We start from the raw sequence: 20484 nt of genomic DNA on the forward strand, positions 1-20484 counted from the left end.
CACACACACACACACACACACACAGAGCAACCCAAGCAAAGCTGACAGGTCCACACACACACACACACACACACACACAGAGAGCAACCCAAGGAAAGCTGACAGGTCCTCACACACACACACACACACAGAGCAACCCAAGCAAAGCTGACAGGTCCTCACACACACACATACACACACACACACACACACAGAGCAACCCAAGCAAAGCTGACAGGTCCCCGTCTCATTCCCGGGGCTACCCCCGAAGTCTCCGCATTCCAGGCAGCCCCAGAGTGCCACTGGTTGATTCATCCCTGGGGGATCCTGAGCCCTGGGAGTGTTTCCAGCAAGATGGACCAGAGTTGGTCCACTCTAGATCCCTAGGCAGAGCCCATTACGCCTCTAAGCCAAGGTGCAAAGCAAACCCCAAGTGAAAATATGAATGGACAGAGCAAAGAATTCAGAAAGGACTATCCTGACTTGATAAAGAAACTACTGAGAGATCAATCTCTTGGGCAATCTCTCTGGCTACACTCTGTCTATCATACACTGTGTGTGTGTATGTGTGTGTGTGTGTGTGTGTGTGTGTGTGTGTGTAAGAGAGACCTGTCTATCTGTCTGTCTGTCTCTCCCTCTCTTTCTCTCCCTCTACTTTTCTGTCTCACTCTTTGTGTATATGCATGTACACGCGCACACACACACACACACATGCATGCACCATCTCTGGGTGCCTCTCTTGCACACCAGCCTCTCCCCAGGTGCATTCACTTGCACAGACCACAAAGGGGAACTCCCCTTCACTCTCTCCTACTGACAATCTCCCAGATTCAGGATGAAACCCTGGAGAATTCCTGGGAGAGGGCATTGTCACTGAAGTCACTGTAGGCCTGGCCACTCTATCCACACGGCAGCAGCAGTGCAAGACGGACAAGCTTAGCTGTCAGCGCTGGGTGAGGAACGAGAAATCACACCTCTTGCAGGTTGCCTCTGCCACCGAGCAGACCTTTCTGTCGCTGGCTCCACTCCCTTCCTGCCTGCTCTGCCCCGCTTCCAGGCTGAGTGAGATTCCTACCCTCCTCGTCCTCTTCTTTTCTCAGATTGCTGTGTTCTGATTCACACCTTTCCAGGGATGTGAAGTCAAAGAAGGTCTAATTATGCATTTAGGTCCATAGGTTCCTTTCTTCCGGCTGATCAAGTTCTTGCCCTGAGAGATTCTTCAATGCTCCAGTCACTGGGGGATTTCTGACTCTCCTCTCAGGCTCAGGAGATGGGCTAGGCCAGCCATCCATACCTCTGCCCCAATCTTCCTGCCTCTTCCTCCTCTACAGTGGACAGTGGCACACACTGGTCTTTTCCCCATGTCTTTCCCTTCCTCAAGCTGTACCCTCTCCCCCGCCCCAACCCCACCTTTCTTGTCTTGGCCAAATTCTGTCACCCTACAGGCTTCAGCTCAGAGCTGTCTGGGAGAGGATACCTGTCCCCTTCTCCAGCCCTTCCATGGCTACTGCTGGGTCCTGCAACACCTGGGCCATCTCTACAACACAGTGTTTTGGGATAATTTCATTGTTTTTCCTTTTTTAATCAGCTGCCAGGCCCCCTGAGTTATGGCGCCACCCCCTTATATTGTGCTGAAATGGGGTTACTTAATGTGTAGATAATGACTGGGGAAATGGTGGACAGACGAGAGAGGAAGAGAGAGGGAGGGGGAAGTAGAGCAAGGGTGGAGGGCGAGGGTTTAGTGTGTGCCTCTCACAGGCCAGGCAGAAGCACAGCTTTCCACCGCGCATGGTGTCAGAAGGGCCACGCCTGCCCAACCATCTTCTCCAGCAACAAAAGGCCACAGAATCTGTAATCTCAGCACTCAGGAGGCAGAGACAGGGGGATTACTATGAGTTTAAGCCTATCATAGGATATACAGCAAGTACCAGACCAATCAAGGGCACATAGCAAGGCTCTATCTCAAACTCTCACGCACATGCATACGCACGTGTGCACACACACACGCACACACACACAAATAATAATAATAAATAAACATTAAATTATAATTAGAACCCAGCCTGGTAACCCAGGCCTATAATCCCAGCAACTAAGAAACTGAGGCAGAAGGATCATAAGTTCAAGGCCAGCATTGACAACAGAGTGAATTTCAAGGCCATAATGAAACCCAATCTTAAACAGAGGCCTAGGGATATCGCCCAGTGGTAGAGCACTTTTCTAGTATGTAGGAGGCCCCAAGTTCAATCCCTGATAATGGAACAAACAAACAAAGCAGAAGATTTCATCCTGTGAAAACTCAGATGCACTTAGGAGTCAGAGCTAGTGGCAATCCAACTCTTCAGAGCTGGGCCCATGACACAAGGGGGAGCCCACATGTGACACTGCCCGGAGGGGCAGGAAACAGAGGCTGGATGGCCCAGAGACCTAGGACAGAACCAAACACGACCAACAAAAATAAATAAATAGATAAGATAAATGCATGCATGCATACACACACACACACACACACACACACACACACACACACGGAAGTTATTTAATTAGTTAATTAAATGAAAGAGAGCCAGGATGGTTGCCCTCAGGTCCTAGAATGCCCAACAGAAATGCTCCACAGAGGAAGCAGCTACAGGGAGCCATCTTTGCCTCCACAGAGATTCGCCTCTGCAGCACGTCAGGTCAGTGAACAGCAGCCACCGCCTGGCACTCTTAGGCACAGGAGCCTAGCACCTCATGAGGTAACCCAGTCCAGCATGACACAACTCTATGAAAACCTCCCTCTCTCCAGAGCTGGAAGCTGTTGGCATCTGGTTCCTACCCACAAGCCCCAGGACAGGCAAACAAAGCAGGCCCTCCGGAAGCTGACTCCCCAGTACCCGCCCAGCTCTCTGGGTGAAAGGCAGAGACCATGGCCCGTGGCATCCCGACTCAGCTGGATCAGCCTGCCCTTCTCCTTCTTCCCAAACAGGCGGCCAATGGATGACTTGATGCCCTTGCGCTTGGCGCCCTTGTGCAGGGAGTCCTGGCTGCTGTTGCTGCTGCTGGGGTTGCTGTCCTGACCCTCCAAGGCACTACAGGATGACAGCCAGGAAGGGGTGAATAAGAAGAAACACACTTCAATTGCAGCAAGAGAGATGGAAGTTAGACTTCAGGAAGGCAGTAACTATCATTGTTACTGATAGGGAGTGGGTGGATGGGAGTGGGTGGAGCCAAAGCAGGTGACTGAGGGAGATGTGGGGACATCAATCTCTGATGGTGTCCCAAGCAGAAATGAAGCAGTCAGGCACCTATGGCAGGTGAGATGCAGCCCCTCCAAGGCTGCGGGACAGAGACCAGAGGTAGTGCCTGCCCTGCTCACTCACCTCTTGCCCTCCTCTTGACTCAGGCCAGGGTGGCCAAGCTTCTCTAGCCGCAGCGTCCTGGGTGAGGAAGGAGGAGAAGTCTCACATTTTATGGTGGCTTTATCCTCTCGGTTCTCTTCCCGAGACACTGGCGACTGAACAGACAGTGGGGTTGTCAGGGGGTAGAGGGAGAGAGCTGGGGCCTGCCTACCCAGCCCAGACAAGGCGGGGATCAGAGAACCAGAGAAGGCTTCAGGGAGGCCCTGTGGCCTCTCAAGGTAAACTCAGACCCCAGGGCCAGGGGCAGAAGGCCAGAGGAAAGGGTCTGGACGCTGGTAACCCTGTAACCCACTAGTACCTGGTGTAAGCTAGTACCTGGTGTGGGAAGCACTCACCAGCAGCTTCCTCCTATGCTTTCTTAAGTCGCTGGGCTGAAAGAGAGAAAGAGGACAGGGCGAGCCTGCTTAGGATGGGAGCAGAGGAGCCATGGACGCACACCAGCCTGGAAAAAGTACCACAGCGGAAGGAACGGAAGGAACGGAGCACCTGGAAAGATAAATCCCCTCCCGAGAAGAGAGAGCAGCCAGACAGTGGGGTGTGGCTTTAAGCCTACTGTGATCATCCAAAGCAGGGAGCAGGGAGGATGTTACAAAGCCCTTCCTACCCAGAAGGGCATGCTGGTGACCTGGCATGTCATGTCACAGGCAAAAGATGCCAGAATGGCATCCACGGGCCTAAGGGTCTCAGGGCCTCTCAACCACCACCCAGACTCACCAGGGTCATGACCCCCATTCGGTCCAGATCCTGGGCAGCGCTTCGGGAAGTGAGCTTGGGTGTGGAGCGGCCACTGAGCGGTGGAGATGCACTGGCCAGGGAAAGGGCGGTCAGAGAGGTGGGGATAGAGCCGCGCTTGCGCAGCTGGGTCAGGTTGAGGGCCTCCATGCTGCCGCTGGTTACACGGGTCTCAATCTCCTCAGCTCGAAGCTCAGTGGACTCCTTCTCCTCCTGGATCATCCTGCTCAGAAAACCAGGGTGCTGCTAGGTACAGCCTTGCACTAAGCACCCTAGCACCAAAGGTGGGCAACACCCGTAGGCACCACCAGGGCTCCCAGGTCACTTTGGCCAGTCACCTTCCCAGTTTAACAAAAGCCAATTTCTGGAAGGAGGTACTTGGTCCATGAACTATGACCCATCTCAGCGGGAATCTCTGAGGTGCACTAACTACAGGAGTGACCTTGAGCGGCCTTTGCTCCCAGTACACGCCTCTATTGGGATCATGTTTATGCCCAAACAGGGCATTTGTAAATTCATGCCAGCCTCTAATTAGGTACCTCTGTTTCATTGTGAATGAGAAACACGGGAGATGGTGTGTTGTGCCCAAGGGGCACTCAGGGAAAGCTGTGCATATGCTTTCCATCACACCCACTGATGGAAAGATGCCAACTGGGCTTCAGAGAGGGGCATGTCCTTATTCTGAGACGATACCTTCCCCACTCTGAAGCCATTCAAATGTCTTTTCTCTTGAAAATCTGCTGGGACAGTAAATGGTAGCTATGGCTACTGGGATACTCTACAGAGGTCCACACTGGAGTCTTGTATTTGCATGTGTGTCTTGATGCTGATTTCTCAAATTTCAAAGTCTGACGTCAACAAGCTTGTCAGTTTCACCTCGCTGCATGGACAGTACCATAAATAAGCTGGCTAGAGACACAGGATGAAGTAAAGGTTTTGACAACTTTCCCTGTCTCCGGTTCCATTTGATGTGGCCTTATAGACTGAGAGGCATGAGAGGCACTGGAGAGCTTCTACCTGTACTTACCTTTACCCTGTCTAGGCTCAGCCACTTAGCAACTGTAAGTAAATCGCTAAACCCCTCTTGACTAACCATAACACTGACAAAGCTCCCACCCTGAGCTGGCTTCTTCACGGGCATACTGAATACCAGGAACACAGACAACTCCATCTTCCCAAGCCCAGCCACCTCCCAGCCCAGAGGGGACAGATGACACCTAGAGTCATCTGTAGCCCTGCCCCTCTGGGGTCAATATAAGGCCCGAATCCTTGCCTGGTACCCACAGAGTGTCCCTGGACAGGAGTCAATACTTCTCCTGCAGTGCCCCACCCAAAGGGCCCATCCTCCCAGGCAGCTTCACTCCCACCCCACCTGATCTCCTGGTTGATGGCATCTAGCTGCTCCTGTAGCATCATGGCCAGGGTCTGGGCATCCGAATGGCCACTGGGTGAGATGACATCGACCTGAGTGCCCACCTCATCCACATCAGAGATCTCAGGGTCACTGTCAAAGGCAGGCGTGGTGGCGCCCAACACCCCTGGCAGTGGCGATGGCTTCCAGTCCTTAGCGAAGGAAAGGAGCGGCAGTAAGAACCCTGGAAAGCTAGGGGCTAGAACCCTGCACCTCCTCCGGAAGCCTGATGAAGATGTGACCAGAGAAGGGCTCTGACACAGCCTCTTTGACCCAGGGCTCAAGTGTCCTGTGTCCCCATCCCTATGCCCCACTCCCCATCCCCCACCCCACCCCAGTGCTGCATTTCAGCCTCTGCCTCTTTTGCATGGAGCATCTAAGCAGCTGCTGTGTTCTTATAAACAGTGGAGTAAAGAGTCAGGAGAGGTAGGAAAGAAGAGGCCTTCAGACTGTGACCAGATTCACCTGCATCCCAGCCTGCTTGCCTCTCTGCCTGCCTGCCTCTCCACATAGCTTTCTGCATGCCTGCATGCCTCCCTGCCTAGCTTCCTGCATGCCTGCCTGCCTCCCTGCCTAGCTTCCTGTATGTATGTATGCCTCCCTGCCTAGCTTCCTGCATGCATGCATGCCTCCCTGCCTAGCTTCCTGCGTGCATGCATGCATGCATGCATGCCTCTTGTCTGCCTGCCTCTCTCTGCTTTCCTGCTTCCCTGCTTGCCTGCCTGGTTCCCAATGCCTGCCTGCCTGCCTCTCTACCTGGCTGCCCTCATGCATGCTACCTCCCTGTGTGTATGGTTGTTTATTTGCTTCTTCCTTTCTTTTGTTCATTCTTCTTTCCTTCCTTTCTTCCTTCCTTCCTTCTTTCCTTCTTTCCTTCCTCCTCCCCACTTCTTTCAATGGGTTCTAGTCATGTTGCCCCACCTGGCTCACAAGCCACCTGCCTCAGCCTTCCAAGTATGCTAACGCACCTACACACCAAGCTCAGATTAGGTGAAGATGACTTTCTCCCCATCCGACTAGGTGTTCCCTCTTTCTCTGTGCTCATACTCTAGGGCCCCAGAACAGATGAGGACTGGCAATTGGCGGACAGCTGGCCCTCTTCTGCCCCTTCTCTTTCCCTGCCCCCCACCCCATCTTCCTGTACAACAGTGTAAACTCCCAGCTGATTCTCAGGTGCCATTGCCTGGGGGGTCAGTTAATCTGCCATCTCTCCCTCCTCGACACTATAAGCCATGCTTTTGTTCCAGGAAGCTCATTAATTCCACTTTACCCTTCCAGTCCCCTCTCTGGCCACCAGAAATGAATGGTGCACAGCCAGGCACACACTCACATGCTGTAGTGGGGCCTCAGAGACCACTGGCCGCCTTCCACTCCTTACCTCTTGCCCACTGGGAGGCTGAGGTAAGGGGGGTGGGCATGTCACAGCTGTTGCAGCTGACAAGAGTCCCAACCCCAAGGCTGCAGCTGTCATTGACAGGGGAGAAGGCTGGGCGAGGCTTTGCACCACACGCCAGTCGTCTGTAACTGGAGCCAGACACACGGCTGAACTGACCCCACATTCCCCAGGGAGACCCCCACACATATCCCTCTACCCCTTACCTTGGCAGATTCATCCCTCAGCGCCGAATAGAGTCGATGCAGACCTGGGGGCGCGTGTGTGGCTGTACTCAGTGAGAACCTCACATCTGCTGCGCTGCCCACGTGTGACCTTGAGTGGCAGGAGAGAAAGACGGGCCCTGAAGACTGATAGCCCCAGCCTATACTCACGGGGCCCAACGACTGGGGAATGGCCAGTTTGGAGAGAAGCAGTCTGGGATACAGCTGTTTCAAACATCAGAAGAGCTGCCACGGAGGCACGAGGCTCCACTTAAGCCCTGGTACTGGGGGGGGTAGGTCAAATGGACCCAAGGGAGGATGCTGTAGGGAGCGGTGGACCATTCTGCGTGAGCAGGATCGTCTCCTGACAAGTGTTAGGATGCTTTTGAAGAAGTTGAGCCCCCTGTCAGAGAGGCATTCAAGTGGAAGGCCTTGGGCTTTTGCGATCACAGCCATGCAGGAGGGCTCCTGGCCCAGGGGACAAAGATGAATCTAAAGACAGGAGCTCTAAGGGCCGTTCAAGTCTGGAGGTCTTCGCATCTTGGTTTTCTCTCTAGCCGCTCTCTGCAGGTTTCCTGATAACCTGAACTGAACACCTGGCTCAGATTCACACAGGTGTGTCCTCTACACCACTAGGGAGCTTTGAAGACCCCCAAAGCTAAATCACAGATACAAGTTAGAGAGTCCACTCTGGCTGCCCAACAAGTCTGTCCCAAGTGCAAGACCTTAGGGCACCTGGAACAATGTCTGGTATTGAGAAGCCTTCTCTGGGATTCTTCCACAATGGCTACTCAGTTCAGAAGCCTTGATGGAGCCTCATACAGAGAGGCAAAGGAGCCTACAATCTATACCATGCACCCGGGAAGAGGGCGCTCCAACCTAGCTTCCCCACTTCAATTCTGTGACTCAACATGTGAGGCCAAGAGTTCCCAGTCAGCAAGGAAAGCAAGCAGCAGCAAAGGACTTTGGTGTGCTCTGGGTCAGTTCTCATTCACCAAGAGCTTGTTCCTTCTGGTCAACCAATGGGGAAGGAGAGGTCAGAAAGGTCCCTGCCACCTCCTCTTCACCTCCTCACTATACAAGAGCATAATTTCTAGTGAGCTTGAAGATGAGACTTGCATGTCTACCACCTCAGAGCTCCAGAGGCCTCTCACCTCCAGCCCAGCATCCTTTGCCCTCATACAAGCACCTCCTATGCACACATACATGTGTGTTTCTCGTAACCACCTTCCTAACAGCTAATGTCCATGTCCTGGTGCAGCAAGAACACCAACTGAAGGCATCAGCACATCTCAGAAGGAGTCAAGAACCCTAGGCAGTAGCATCCAGTCATCTTCCTCTTCACCCTACCTTGATGCTCTGAGAACTGAGTTCAATGCCAACTGCTTCACCAAGTATGGCTACAAGCGCCACTGGCCATGTCTTACAATGCTTTCAGGTAAAGGGATATGGCGGCCACGGAGAAACGTGGCTTCTCCACTTCCAACAGGAGGAGGGTTACTGCCTTGTTTCACTTGTTTCCCTGGTGTCTCTCTGTCCGCTGGCTCCTACTTGAACTTGGGTGGTCCTTGACTCTCACAAGAACTTCAGTGAGTGGTGAACTCTACGGAGGGTCTTGCAGGATAACGGAGAGCATGTAATGCAGTGGACCCTGCAAGGGCGTGCCCTCTGGCAAGGATCTAGGAAGCATGGCCTCCTCCCACAGCAGAGAAGGACCACTATTGATTCCTGGCCTCTCAGCACCCCCTAGAGGAGGTATGCTCCCTTCCTAAGTGCCCAGATGAGCTGAAGGGCTGGCCAAGCTCGCGGAGCCCCAGTGTCCCCTCCTGACAGGACGGAAGACCCTGAGGTTCTGGGCAGTGTTTTGATGGGGGAGTCTCCTTTCTTAAGATCCACTCAGGACCATAACCCAGCATGCACTGAGTCCCACACTCTAGTACCTGGAGTGGATGCCATCCACAAACGGCCCCCCTCGACCCTTCAGCTGGTCCACCTCTTGGCGCAGCTTCTCAATCTCTTCGGACAGGCGGCCCTGTGCCAGGCAGACCCAGGGTGGGATGGGGCCAGGGAGGGGCAGAGAGGGGAGAGTGGAAGTCAGAGAGGGGCAAAGAGGAGAACAGAGGTGGGGCAAAGGAGAAGAACATACTGCAAGGTCTGAAGCCAAGGGCCCCAAGCTAGGGCCATGGATGACACCAAGGAAGAGGTGTGACGGGGAAAGGAGCAGAAGATTGACAGAGGGGCCGGGCCAGAAACCGTGCGACCCTGCCTAGAGAAGAGTTCTGCAGGCCAGTTGGCGCCTCACCACCAGACAAATGCAAGGCAAATGAAGCCAGGCGGCAAAGAGGACCAGGTCTTTGCGGCACACACCGCTAAAGACAGCGGCTGCTAACCCCCAGCAGGTAGGACTCTTTCCTCACACAAGTTAGAGGCTCCCACCAGATCCTTCAGTGGGCCCAGAGTCTGAGCTAACCCTATGGCCTATGTCCATGGCCTCTGCCCCTCTGGCCTCTGTATGGATACAGCATATATACAGTCTATAGCTACTGTGTCAGGCGGGCGATGGCATAGTGTGCGCGTGACCTAGCAACGTGGCTAGCAGAGCAGCTTCGTGAACACCAGGCACTGTGCCTGAGGCCTCCCACATGAGCAGGGCTAGCCAGCAGCTGGGTACCTGTAGCTCTTCTATGTTATACCAGGAGTTCTCCAACTCCTGGGTCAGCGTTTTCTGAGGGAGAGCAGCTGTGAGCCAGGGGTCCTGACTCTGATCTTGGAGTGACCCCGATCTCAGGTGTCTTCTTCTTCCAGCCCTACCTCTCCAGACCAGCACGGTCCTTCCTGGCCAGGGATGCTCCTCCCTTCCCTGGTTGTGGCTCAGGTGGCTTTACCAATATGCTTATTTTTATATGCCCTTCCCCCCACCACCACACACTAACTCCTCACAATCCCACTCCTCCAGTCCACTGGGCTCCACCCATGCCCACCCTGCCCACTGTGCTCACCCCAGCTTCCTCACCTTCTCCTCCAGGGCAGCCATTCGCTCCTTGAGGTGGAGCTGCAGGCGTTCGTTGGACTCACTAAGCAACCGGTCCACGGTGTCTGACAGCCGCTTATTGTGGTCTTCATTCATCTTCTCCCGCTGGCGCACCTGCACATCCCACCATCTTGTACTTGGTCTCCACAAGGCCTTGTCACCACCCTCTTCCAAAACCATCCATTTCCACCGGGGTTCTGTGCCTCTCACTTGTCCACTCGTCTGTCCTCTAGGACATTTCTCTCCAGCTCTTCCAACCCACTCCTCCCTGTCTGAGAGCCTCCTCTTACCCCCATGTGAGCTCTGTCCCTAGCCTAGCCTTTCCTCTGGACACCCCCCCCCCGACGGACCACCCTATAAGCCTGCCCTGGGGGAGGGGGGACGGAGAAGAGGCCAATGGCTAACTGGTGCCCTCACCCTTGCCAGCTCCTGGTTCTTCTCTTCCAGCTGCCCTTCCAGCTGCCGCAGATGTTCCTCAATGTTGCCATGACGTTCCTCAGCCTAGGTGCAGGGACAGTCAGCCACCTTGGAGATCTTTGTTCCCTATGCTCAGGCCCCATATGCCACAAACCCTGGTGTCAAGGTGGTCTTGGAGATGGGAGTCTCGGGATCAGAAACCCAGCTCTCTCCCATCATCTTGGAGCAGAACTCTTACTACCTTTTCCCCTCTTCTTCTTGCCCAGGGCTAACCTTAAAGTGTATGCCCACTGGACCAACAAGGACTAAAGGGAATAATCCACAGTAAATGTCCAAGTGCGGTAAGCATGCCAGAATGCTAGCCTCCCCATGGCTATTACCTCTACTACTAAACCAGCTAGCCAGTCCTGGCCATTATCCAGTCATAGGGACCCTGTTGTATCTGTACCCAGAACATTACATCCCTTACAGTCAGGAAACCCTTTCTTTACGTCCTCCTGCTATGACTCACTTGAACACACCAATCACTTGAGCCCATCCCTTCGAGACAGATTTTGCTCAGCCTTCCACCCCCACAACATCCTCTACTGTAACTTAAGTCTCGGGCCTCATTCCAGGTCTGCCAGGACCATAGTGGCTACCCCGGCGACTCCACCATCATAGAAGGAAACTGAGGTGCGGTTAAGGGAGAGGCTCTGTGACCTAACCAATAGACTCTGGAAGAGAGGAGGAAGTGTATGCACCTAGAATTAACCAGAGATGAATTCTGTCGTTATGACGGGAAACTGTGTAGAGGTGTGAATTGCGATCACCATAGCTCTCCCTAAACCCTCGGGTAAAAGGAACCACTGTCACATGAGCACTTGACCCAGAGCCTGATGCTTACAGACTTCCAGTGTGGCAGATGGGTCCTCCAAGGACTGAACTTACCGTGCCTCTGAAGACCAGGGCCATATCTGCTTTGGCCGCTGAGTCTACTGGTGTCTGGCCTGCACACCGCTCAGGAATTATTACTGCAGTTACCTCTCCATTAGGTAAATTTGTATACACCTTTACTTCATTCTAAAGCTGCAGCCTTCAAGCAACCAGGGATGCTCTCCAGGGCTAGAATGCTTCCGTTGGGTAAAGAAAGATATGCTCAGTCTAAAACTCTCCCTGCTCCTGCCTTGATGGTAGAGTCCCCCGAATCCTACAGCCTCAAACAAGAAGAAGTTTCAGCTGGAATGGCCCAGATGATGATAAAAGTGTCCTGTGTCCCTGTAGCGGCTTCTCCTTAAAGGACTCTGCCTTAAGCCTGGAAAGATGGCGCACGCCTTTGATCCTAGAACTCAGGAAGCAAAGGCAGGTGGATCTCTGAGTTCAAGGCCAGCCTGGTCTACAGAGTGAGTTCCAGGACAGAGAGATGGCTACACAGAGAAACTCTTGTCTCAAAAAAACCAAACCAAAACAAAACAAAAAGTAATGAAGACCAGCATTACCTTCCCAACTGAGAGACTGGAGGACTCAAGGCACTGTGCTGAACGGTGTCTCACTGTGGGGAGCAACTCCCCGGCCCCCAGCCTGCTGTGCCTCCCTGGCTCCAAAAGAGCCTAGGACACAGGAGGTGATAGAAGATCTCAGGCCCCTGGCCCACTTGCCTTGGTGAGGGCTGCGATTCTCTGAGACAGCTCAGCCTCCACCTCGGGCAGAGTCTCTGCCTTGCGCATGGTCTGCTGCAGCTTCTGCTCTGCCACTTCTAGCAGCTCCTGCAGATGCCGGGCTTTCTCCTCACACTAGCAGTACAAAGAAGAGAGCAAGTCAAGATGGAGCACTAGGTCCCCATCTCCATCCCAGCCACAACAGGGAAGCAAGCAGGTGACAGGCCAGAAGAGTCTTGGCTCTTTCCTATGGCCACCAAAGAATAGTTTCCACATGATCATCGAGACCCCTAGAGTCAGGTACAATGTCACCCCGCTCCATCTAGCCGCGTTACCTGGCGGTGCAGGGATTCCTTGTTGGCCAGCTCATTCTCCAGTTTGTCATTGAGGTCATGGATGGATGTGGCCTCTCGCTGAGCAGCCAAGTAGCGCTTCTCCAGTGTGGTGATTCTCTCTTCCATGTCCTCCTTCTGAGCCAGAGCCTGGGTGGAGCAGAGAGTCGGAGAGGAAAGGTCACTAGCCTTTCCCTGCCCTTCTCACAGCTGCCCCCTCCCACTAACACCTGACTGCGCATGCCCAGAAAGGCCTGCGCTCTTGCTTCCCTTGTCAGTGTCTGGCCTTGACCCAACCCTCCCATCTCCCCCGTCACAGTGGACCCTGCCAAGGGTTGAGTCTTACCCTCCCTGGCTGGACACCTGTTCATATCCTCCCAAGAGCCGATGCCTGTAGCCAGCAAGACACAGTTGCCTAGTGCAGGCCTGGGCCTCCCTCACCTACCTCTCGGAGGTCCCGCTGATGCTTGCTGCTCAGCTCCTCTGACTTGATGAGGTCTCGGCGGGCCGTGCCCAGGTCCTCCTCCAGCTCAGTCACAGTGGCACTCAGGGTGACCAGCCGCTCACGGGCCTGGCTCAACTCATAGTTTTGCTTCTCCAAGAGTCCTTGCAGCTCTTCCACGCGGCCAGTGTCATCCTCCAGGGACAGAGAACCATCACCCAAGGAGCCAGAGATGCCCATACCCCACCCTGCTCCATCCCAGGGAGGATGGGAGGAAGGAACCCATGCCCACAGCTCATAGCTCTACCCCACATTAGAGCTTAGGGCCACTGAGCCTAGTAGCTCACTCCTGATAATGGCCAAATACCCATGGTCTCCTGTGTATCGTATATCTTTAAAAACAAACAAACAAACAAAAACCATGTTTCTAGTTTTTCCTTCTGGCTCCACCTCTTGTATCCCAGGAAGGGGCAGATAAGGGTCAGAAAGGCTCGGAGACCAGAGGAAGCTTGTCAGATGCTTGCCCACAGGAAGATGTGTGCATAGGCCTATCATGTACAGTAGCACAAAACTGAAAACCTACAGATTCCCTTGCCGAGGAGCGAGGAGGGAAAAGAGGAGTGGGAAGAGGATAGAACGCCCCAAGCTTAATTAAAGCCATAGCCAGCTGAGCCCAGGCAGGCAGGACCTCCCACTCCTGTCCTATGGGATGCAGGCTCCTGACAAATAGTTCCCCATTACCCACTTTCCACAGGCGTTTTGGTCCCAGATCCACAGTCCCTTCCTCTTCTGCTACTCCATCCCGAATTCCTGCACCCTGCTGCAGGGCAGATACCTGTAAGACACAACCCCAACACACACACACACGCACACGCACACGCACACGCACACGCACACGCACACGCACACGCACACGCACACACACACACACAAAATAAATAAATAAATAAATAGATAAATAAATAAATAAATAAAAACCATGAGTCACAAAAGAGTCCTCCTAGAAAAACACTCTTCAGCTACCTGTCCCCAACCACCGCAGGCAGATATCTGATAAAGAACACACGGTGATCAAGAGTTACTGGCACGCCGGGCGTGGTGGCGCACGCCTTTAATCCCAGCACTCGGGAGGCAGAGGCAGGCGGATTTCTGAGTTCGAGGCCAGCCTGGTCTACAAAGTGAGTTCCAGGACAGCCAGGGCTACACAGAGAAACCCTGTCTCGAAAAACCAAAAAAAAAAAAAAAAAGAGTTACTGGCTGGCTTTCTCAGAGGGACAGTGCAGCTTACCTGCTGGTGAGCTCCTGCCAACTGCTCCTCCAAGGTAGTAACGCGCTCTAGAGCTGCCCGGAGCCGCTCTCGCACCTGCCCAGGGTAAGGAAAGATGTGGGGAAGAAAGCCATCCTACAGAACTCAGGGCTGGGGCAGTGCAGGCTTGGTCTGCCACATGGGAGAATGTGAAGGGCCTGTGGAGATGCAACGGCCCAGCAGGGAACCTACTAGGATTGGCAACCAGACCAATAGCAGGAGGGGTCCTACAGCTGGAAGACAGGTTCCCTAACAGCAGGGGTAGATAAACCCAGGAAAGAGGATAGGAGACTCAGGGAGGCCTGGATGGGAAAGGGTGAGGCAGGTGGGTACCTTCTCATCCAGGGCCTTGTGGTGCTCAAATAGTGACTTGAGGGCCTTCAGCACCTCCACCTCACTGGAGACACCTGAAGGTGACTGGGCCTGCCGTTTTACCACTGTCATCCGCAATGACCGCTCATGGCGGGACACGAGGCATTCCAGATGTTCCAGAAGCAGCTGGGAGAGAGCAGGGGAGGAAAGGAGAGAGGGCCATGGGCATGCGCCCTAAGGGCTACAAAGCAGGGCCCACAGGATCACCAAGCACGATGTCCATAAACAGCTGCTCCTCCATTAAACAGCTGACCCCAGCGTGGCTCCCCTGGCCTCTCCCCCAGAACTTCAACCAACCCCACTGTGACCCAGGAACCACAAGCAAGAACCCAGTGCTAGGGACTAGGTGTCCTTGTCTGCCCGTAACCCCAGGATGGGAGGCAGAACCTGCTCAGCCAAGCTGCCGCCTGCTCCTGTGGCAGGGTGCACATGCGCACACACACAAGGCCACCCCTTACTTACCCTTGTGTTATTCCGCTCTGCTTTCAGCTCAGATATCTCTTCCTCCCGCTCCAGAAGCTGCTCCCGACACATGCTTAGCTCCCGAGTTAAAGTGGCAAATTCCTGAAAGCCCCCAGAAGCCCTCAGTGCTTGGGATTCACCTCCAACTGGTGCCCTGCATACCCAAATCCACGGGAGGCTTCTCTTATCCACCCTCTTATCAGCCCACCTCCCTCACATCCCAGCCTGGCCCCCTGGCAGTGCAGGAAGCCTGCAGCTATCGGGAACTACTGGAGGTGAAGAACATATTAGGATTCCAAGAAACAGGACTGCTTACAGAAACTGGTTAAGTCTGCCCTGAAAGGCCTGCCTCTCCAGTCACCAGTGACCAGACTACACTCACCCTCTAGATTGATGCTATAAAGCTCATGTGTGCATGATTCCCAGGAAGCTTTCTTCCATCACCACACACACACACACACACACACACACACACATACATACACACACACAGGCTTTGCAAGCTGCAGATAGCTAGTACAACAAATAGGTTGAAAGACCCACCTACATGAGAGGGGAGGAACACAGCCCTGTGGTGCCTGCCCTGGCTTCTGGGAGCCCTATTCAATTAAGCCAAGGCTATAGCTCAGCACCTGATGGCATATACCGACTGTCCCTTCCAAGGGGAAACTCCCCCACACTGCCATGTAGAGGTCTTTCCAAGCCCCACTCTACTATTAAACAAACTACAAGGGAAGAGTGCTCTCCTTGAAGTTCCAGGCCCACCACATCCCACCAGCCTAATGACACCACACGGTCCCAAAAAACATTCTCAGATGGATGAGTGGCTGCATCCTGTGGCCATGAAGTCTTCGCAGACTGCAGAGGCTGGGGCCTCGCCCTTCCTCTGTGGCCCCCTGTAAATACCAAGAATTCATAACCACAGGCAGCACTGTCACTGCAGACCAGGCAAAGGGGATGGAAGAGTTGTGGGGAATGGCAAGGGACCAGAGAGCCAGACGGAGAGAAACTGAGGACTTGTCACCCTAGTCCTGATTACTCCCTTTCTATCTAGGTCTGCAGCCAAAGTGAAGGAGAGTTCAATATTTCATTATCTGGAAGCTGAGGCCTGAGCCTGACACTGCTCTAACCCCCAGCTTGCACACATATACCTATACGGGGACACAGACACCCCTAGAGAAAGGACTTGAAGGGGTGCCCACACCTCATAATACTATCCATCCCTAATGGTCTCTCTCTAACACTCTCCTCTCCTCTGGCCCCACGCTGGGCAGCTGCCCCGTCTCCCTACCCAGCATGCTGTGCCCTCCCTCTCCAGCTCTAACTCATGTGATAGCCTGCTGCCAGGAGAATCCCCCAACGGACAAGCCTGTCCATAAAGTTAAGGACTAGTTTTCAGACTTTTCTCTGGTGGCTTTTTTCTGAGTACCCCAAGACCTTGATCACCTTGGTGGCTTACTGTTTCCAAACATCAACAAACCATCTATGGAGCACGCCTTCACAGGGCAAGACTGTCTCCCCTTACACAGCCTCTGTCACCCCTTGATGAGCTCACATTCCACTTCCAAAGGCCATCTCCAAAGGGTTCGGCCTCCTCAGGGGCTTTCCAGACTCTGGAATGGAAGGAAGTATCCGACCCTTGCCAGTCACTGCCTCCCCCCAATGAAGCTTTGACTATAAACCATTGGGAAGACCAGAAGTCAAATCTCAGCTCTCCCCAGTTAGCTATGTAATCTTGCATATATTACCCAGGGCTTGTGATGGGCAAGGTAGCCAGGGCCCACCTGGCCACGCCTCCTCTCCACCAGGGTCCATATTCTTTTTTTTTAAGATTTATTTATTTATTATATGCAAGTACACTGTAGCTGACTTCAGACATTCCAAAAGAGGGAGTCAGATCTCGTTACGGATGGTTGTGAGCCACCATATGGTTGCTGGGATTTGAACTCTGGACCTTCGGAAGAGCAGTCGGGTGCTCTTACCCACTGAGCCATCTCACCAGCCCCAGGGTCCATATTCTTAAGACATAAACCACCACAAGACTCTAGGCCACTGGACTGAAGCTCACCACTCCAGGCTCAGCCCTGGATCTCCCTAGATTTGGAGAAGGGACCTGCAGCCAAGGCTTGGGTTATTTGACTTCTCTGGGCTGCTTCTCCCCCACTGGTTCAGGGTGGTCCTGCAGTGCACACAAACCCATTTCTCTCCTAGGAAGAGGTGGAAAAGGCAAGCTGGCCAAGTAGACTCTGTACTCTACGTATAGACAGACAAACTCCAGCCTCCCTGGACTTGGTGACCTGGCAGACCACACCTTCTCGGAGAAGCTGTAGGATAACTTGGGTTCCTATGCAAGTCTCTAGCCTCTAACCACGCATCCCCATCCCCAGAATATCTATTAGTATAAGTAAGTATACAAGGTACTGGTATAAGTGGGTACTCAGATTTCCAGAACCCATGTGAAAAGAGGAAATAAAGCAGAGAACAGACACTGTCTTGGGGGGAGGGGAAGGGGGTACACAGCCCTCCTGCTGCTATTTACCACCTGGAGGGCAATATGCCACTGACTGATTCCCCTAAGCGCCCGTTTCACCACTGACAGAACAGGGTGACGGCCCTAACTGTACGAGCTTCATTGTGGGAAATCTACTGAGATGATGGATAAAGAAAACCTAGCCCACAGAATGTACACAATAAATGAAAGATAACTATGTTTTAGCTGTTGGAGATGTTATTGAGGACCATGAAATAGGACACCAAGACACCTGGCCCTGAGGTTCAGCTCAGCCTATGGTTATCTGTGTGAGGTCTCTTATCTTCATCTTGCTGTAGGGAAACTGGAAACGAAGGCTGATCTCTGCTGCTTCTCCCAACTCTACTTTCCTTGATTCCCTCTTCCTGTCAACTCAGAAAGGAGGTTTCTTTCCAGTCTAGGGCGCCACCTACTGGTAGTCTGGCCTCCCTACTGTTGGCAGTCATGGCTGGATTTTCTTTCTGAGTTCACTTCTCCAGGTGAAGCCAATCCAGGCAGCTGCACTTAGGAGGGAACATGAAGGCCAAATACTCTGTGAACTCCAGTATGCGAGGTGCAAAGAGATGCAGAGACTGAAGGGCCAAAGGCGACAACGTCAAAGGACCCAGGAGAGTCTGGAACCTTACCTGGGGAAGGGCGGAGTTCAGGTGGCGCTGGAGCTGATCTCGTTCATGGAGGGCATCCTGGAGCCGGCTCTGTGTGGCTACCAAAGTTTCCTGACTCTCCCGAAGGGACTCCAGCAACTTCTCTCGCTCATCCAGCATGTTCACCATCAGTTGCTCAAAGTTGGCCTCAGCATCGGCACCGTGGGGGGGCCCCAGGGGGTCCCCCTCATTGATTGTGGGCATCACCTCACACATGATGGGAATGGAGAGAGCCTTCTCAGCGTCGGGTCAGGGGGTGGGAGGGAGCTCACGGGGTTGGCACCTGCAGAAGGACCCAGGGCGTGGGTCTCAGAACAGGCAGTGCCAGGCAAGTGGACAGTTGGGTAGGGGCTTCTCCCATGACATCAGTTGCTCTTGCTCTGAAGGGATCCTCGGGCCTGCAGTGTCCCTGTGGAATGGAGCCAGAAGGCCTGGCTTAACCTTTCAGGGTTGGGGCTGGGTGCCCTGTGTCCCCACACAAGCGGGAGGCATCGGTGTGTGGCCATGACAGGCTGGGCGAACAGGGCTGGAACGCAGCCCTTGTCTTAGACTGAGCACCAGAGCTTGGCAGAATCCCAGCTGGGTCTAGCAACACCCATGGTTTCTGGAGGGCGGTGTGGTCTGTGGGAGAAGAGAGTGCCGTGAGGACCAGCTGAAGAGAGCATGGCATCGGGGGAGGAGCAAAGGAGGAGGGCCCTGAACCAGAGTGGGAGAGGATTGGGGGTTGGCACATGCCCTTCTCGGGGCTTACTCGAGTTGGTGGCACCTTGTTAGTTTGCCCACGGAATGCACATGTCTCCTGCCTAGCCTCTGTGCCTGCAGCCCCTGCCCCCCACCTCCTGCAGCTGTCAGAAGTGCAGCCACAGTGGTTCCCACCCACGTGGCTTGCTGGCCAAATATAGAAATGATTCAGTCAGCGGTAGGGGAGCAGCCGGCAGGCTGCCCAGAGTCCTCCTGAGACCTGAAGGTGGAAGTAGAGGAAATGGGGTATCTCCCCGCTTCCCCCCTCTCCCACATTCAAGCCTCCTCTCCCACATTCAAGCAAAGGTGGGCACAGAAGGGGTTAAAAGGCTTAGTGGATGGGAGAAACACCACCCCCCCAGGCTGGACTCCCATAACATGGCTGAGGTCTTAGCAAGGCTCAGGCTGGGCAGTGGGGCAGGCAGAGCCCTGACCTGCTAGGATGCCCATAAGTCAGGGATGAGGCTGGCTTGTCATTTCCCACTTCTGAAGTCTGCTGAGGAGAATGCACGCAGACCAGTATGTCCGCAGCCTCCACCTCTTTGTTGGAGACTGGATGACAAAGACTCCCCATGTCCTTATGGAAGTGGGAATGAAAAGGGATGCTTCCAGAGGGAGACCTTGTGTGAGGCAGCTTACTCATGGCTGGCAATCTGCTCCCTTGGTCTAGGTAATTACCCACTGCTGGTGCTACCAAAAGTTACCAGTCAGACCATGACCATTCATAAGCACAGCCCAGGAGCCCAGAGGTCACAGGGGCACAGGAAGGTTGGACATGGAAGTTAGAAGTTCTCAGCTGCAAAGTTCTCTGGCCACCGTCAGTGTTCCACCTCCTGGCCAGGGCTAGGCCACTGGCTTCATCGGCTCTCACAGGGAATGTCCTCAGGTCATCCACTGGAGAACTCCAAAACTGCAGAAAGGTCCCAATACAATGGTTGCTACTCTGGAGACCATAAGTAGTGCTGTCCTTCCCACCTCACCCACCCCGTTTCTAAAGATGTAGGGCAGCCTATGTACACTTCAGCAGGTGAAGCAAGCAGCCAAGGAGGGGCAAGAGCCTATATGAGTGAGAGGTCAGATGTGGGCTTCTGGCAGGGCTGAGCTCAACAGAGAAAACCAGTCTGCTGATAAAACAGGCAAAACTGGGGGACAAGCAAGGGAGGAGACAGAGAAGCAGCTAGAAAACCCCAGAACTCACAGCCATACCCAGAGGTGCCATGGCTCAAGCCAGTACCACACACACACACACACATATACACACACACATACACACACACATTCACACACACACACATACACACACACATATACACACACATACACACACATATACACACACATATACACACACATACGCACACACATACACACACACAAACAGACACATATACACACATATACATATACATACACACACATACACACACACATATACACACACACACACATAC

The 20484-nt window shown here is 53.6% G+C and overlaps 1 protein-coding gene across 3 annotated transcripts in view; it reads right to left on the reverse strand.

Annotated features, from left to right (window-relative positions):
- Positions 1–20484, reverse strand: part of Ppfia4 (PTPRF interacting protein alpha 4) — a 48761-nt gene that overhangs the window by 17762 nt on the left and 10515 nt on the right. For 2 of the 3 annotated variants that reach the window (XR_003837407.1, XM_029480637.1), the window contains exons 2-18: positions 18275–18913; positions 15119–15220; positions 14618–14782; positions 14267–14341; positions 13724–13813; positions 12982–13173; positions 12540–12686; positions 12205–12339; positions 10568–10651; positions 10133–10264; positions 9060–9151; positions 7123–7231; positions 5485–5675; positions 4095–4335; positions 3716–3751; positions 3342–3475; positions 2887–3050 (exon numbers count right to left, since the gene is read on the reverse strand). Coding sequence is in view for 1 of the 3 variants with exons in the window: in XM_029480637.1 (XP_029336497.1) it covers positions 2887–3050; positions 3342–3475; positions 3716–3751; positions 4095–4335; positions 5485–5675; positions 7123–7231; positions 9060–9151; positions 10133–10264; positions 10568–10651; positions 12205–12339; positions 12540–12686; positions 12982–13173; positions 13724–13813; positions 14267–14341; positions 14618–14782; positions 15119–15220; positions 18275–18508 (2323 nt within the window). In the remaining 2 variants the exon portion in view is untranslated. The remainder of the gene's footprint in view (positions 1–2886; positions 3051–3341; positions 3476–3715; positions 3752–4094; positions 4336–5484; positions 5676–7122; positions 7232–9059; positions 9152–10132; positions 10265–10567; positions 10652–12204; positions 12340–12539; positions 12687–12981; positions 13174–13723; positions 13814–14266; positions 14342–14617; positions 14783–15118; positions 15221–18274; positions 18914–20484) is intronic. The other variant, XR_003837408.1, reaches the window with a different exon arrangement.

This window comes from Mus caroli, chromosome 1 (genome assembly GCF_900094665.2).
Source record: "Mus caroli chromosome 1, CAROLI_EIJ_v1.1, whole genome shotgun sequence".
Taxonomy (NCBI): Eukaryota; Metazoa; Chordata; class Mammalia; order Rodentia; family Muridae; genus Mus; species Mus caroli.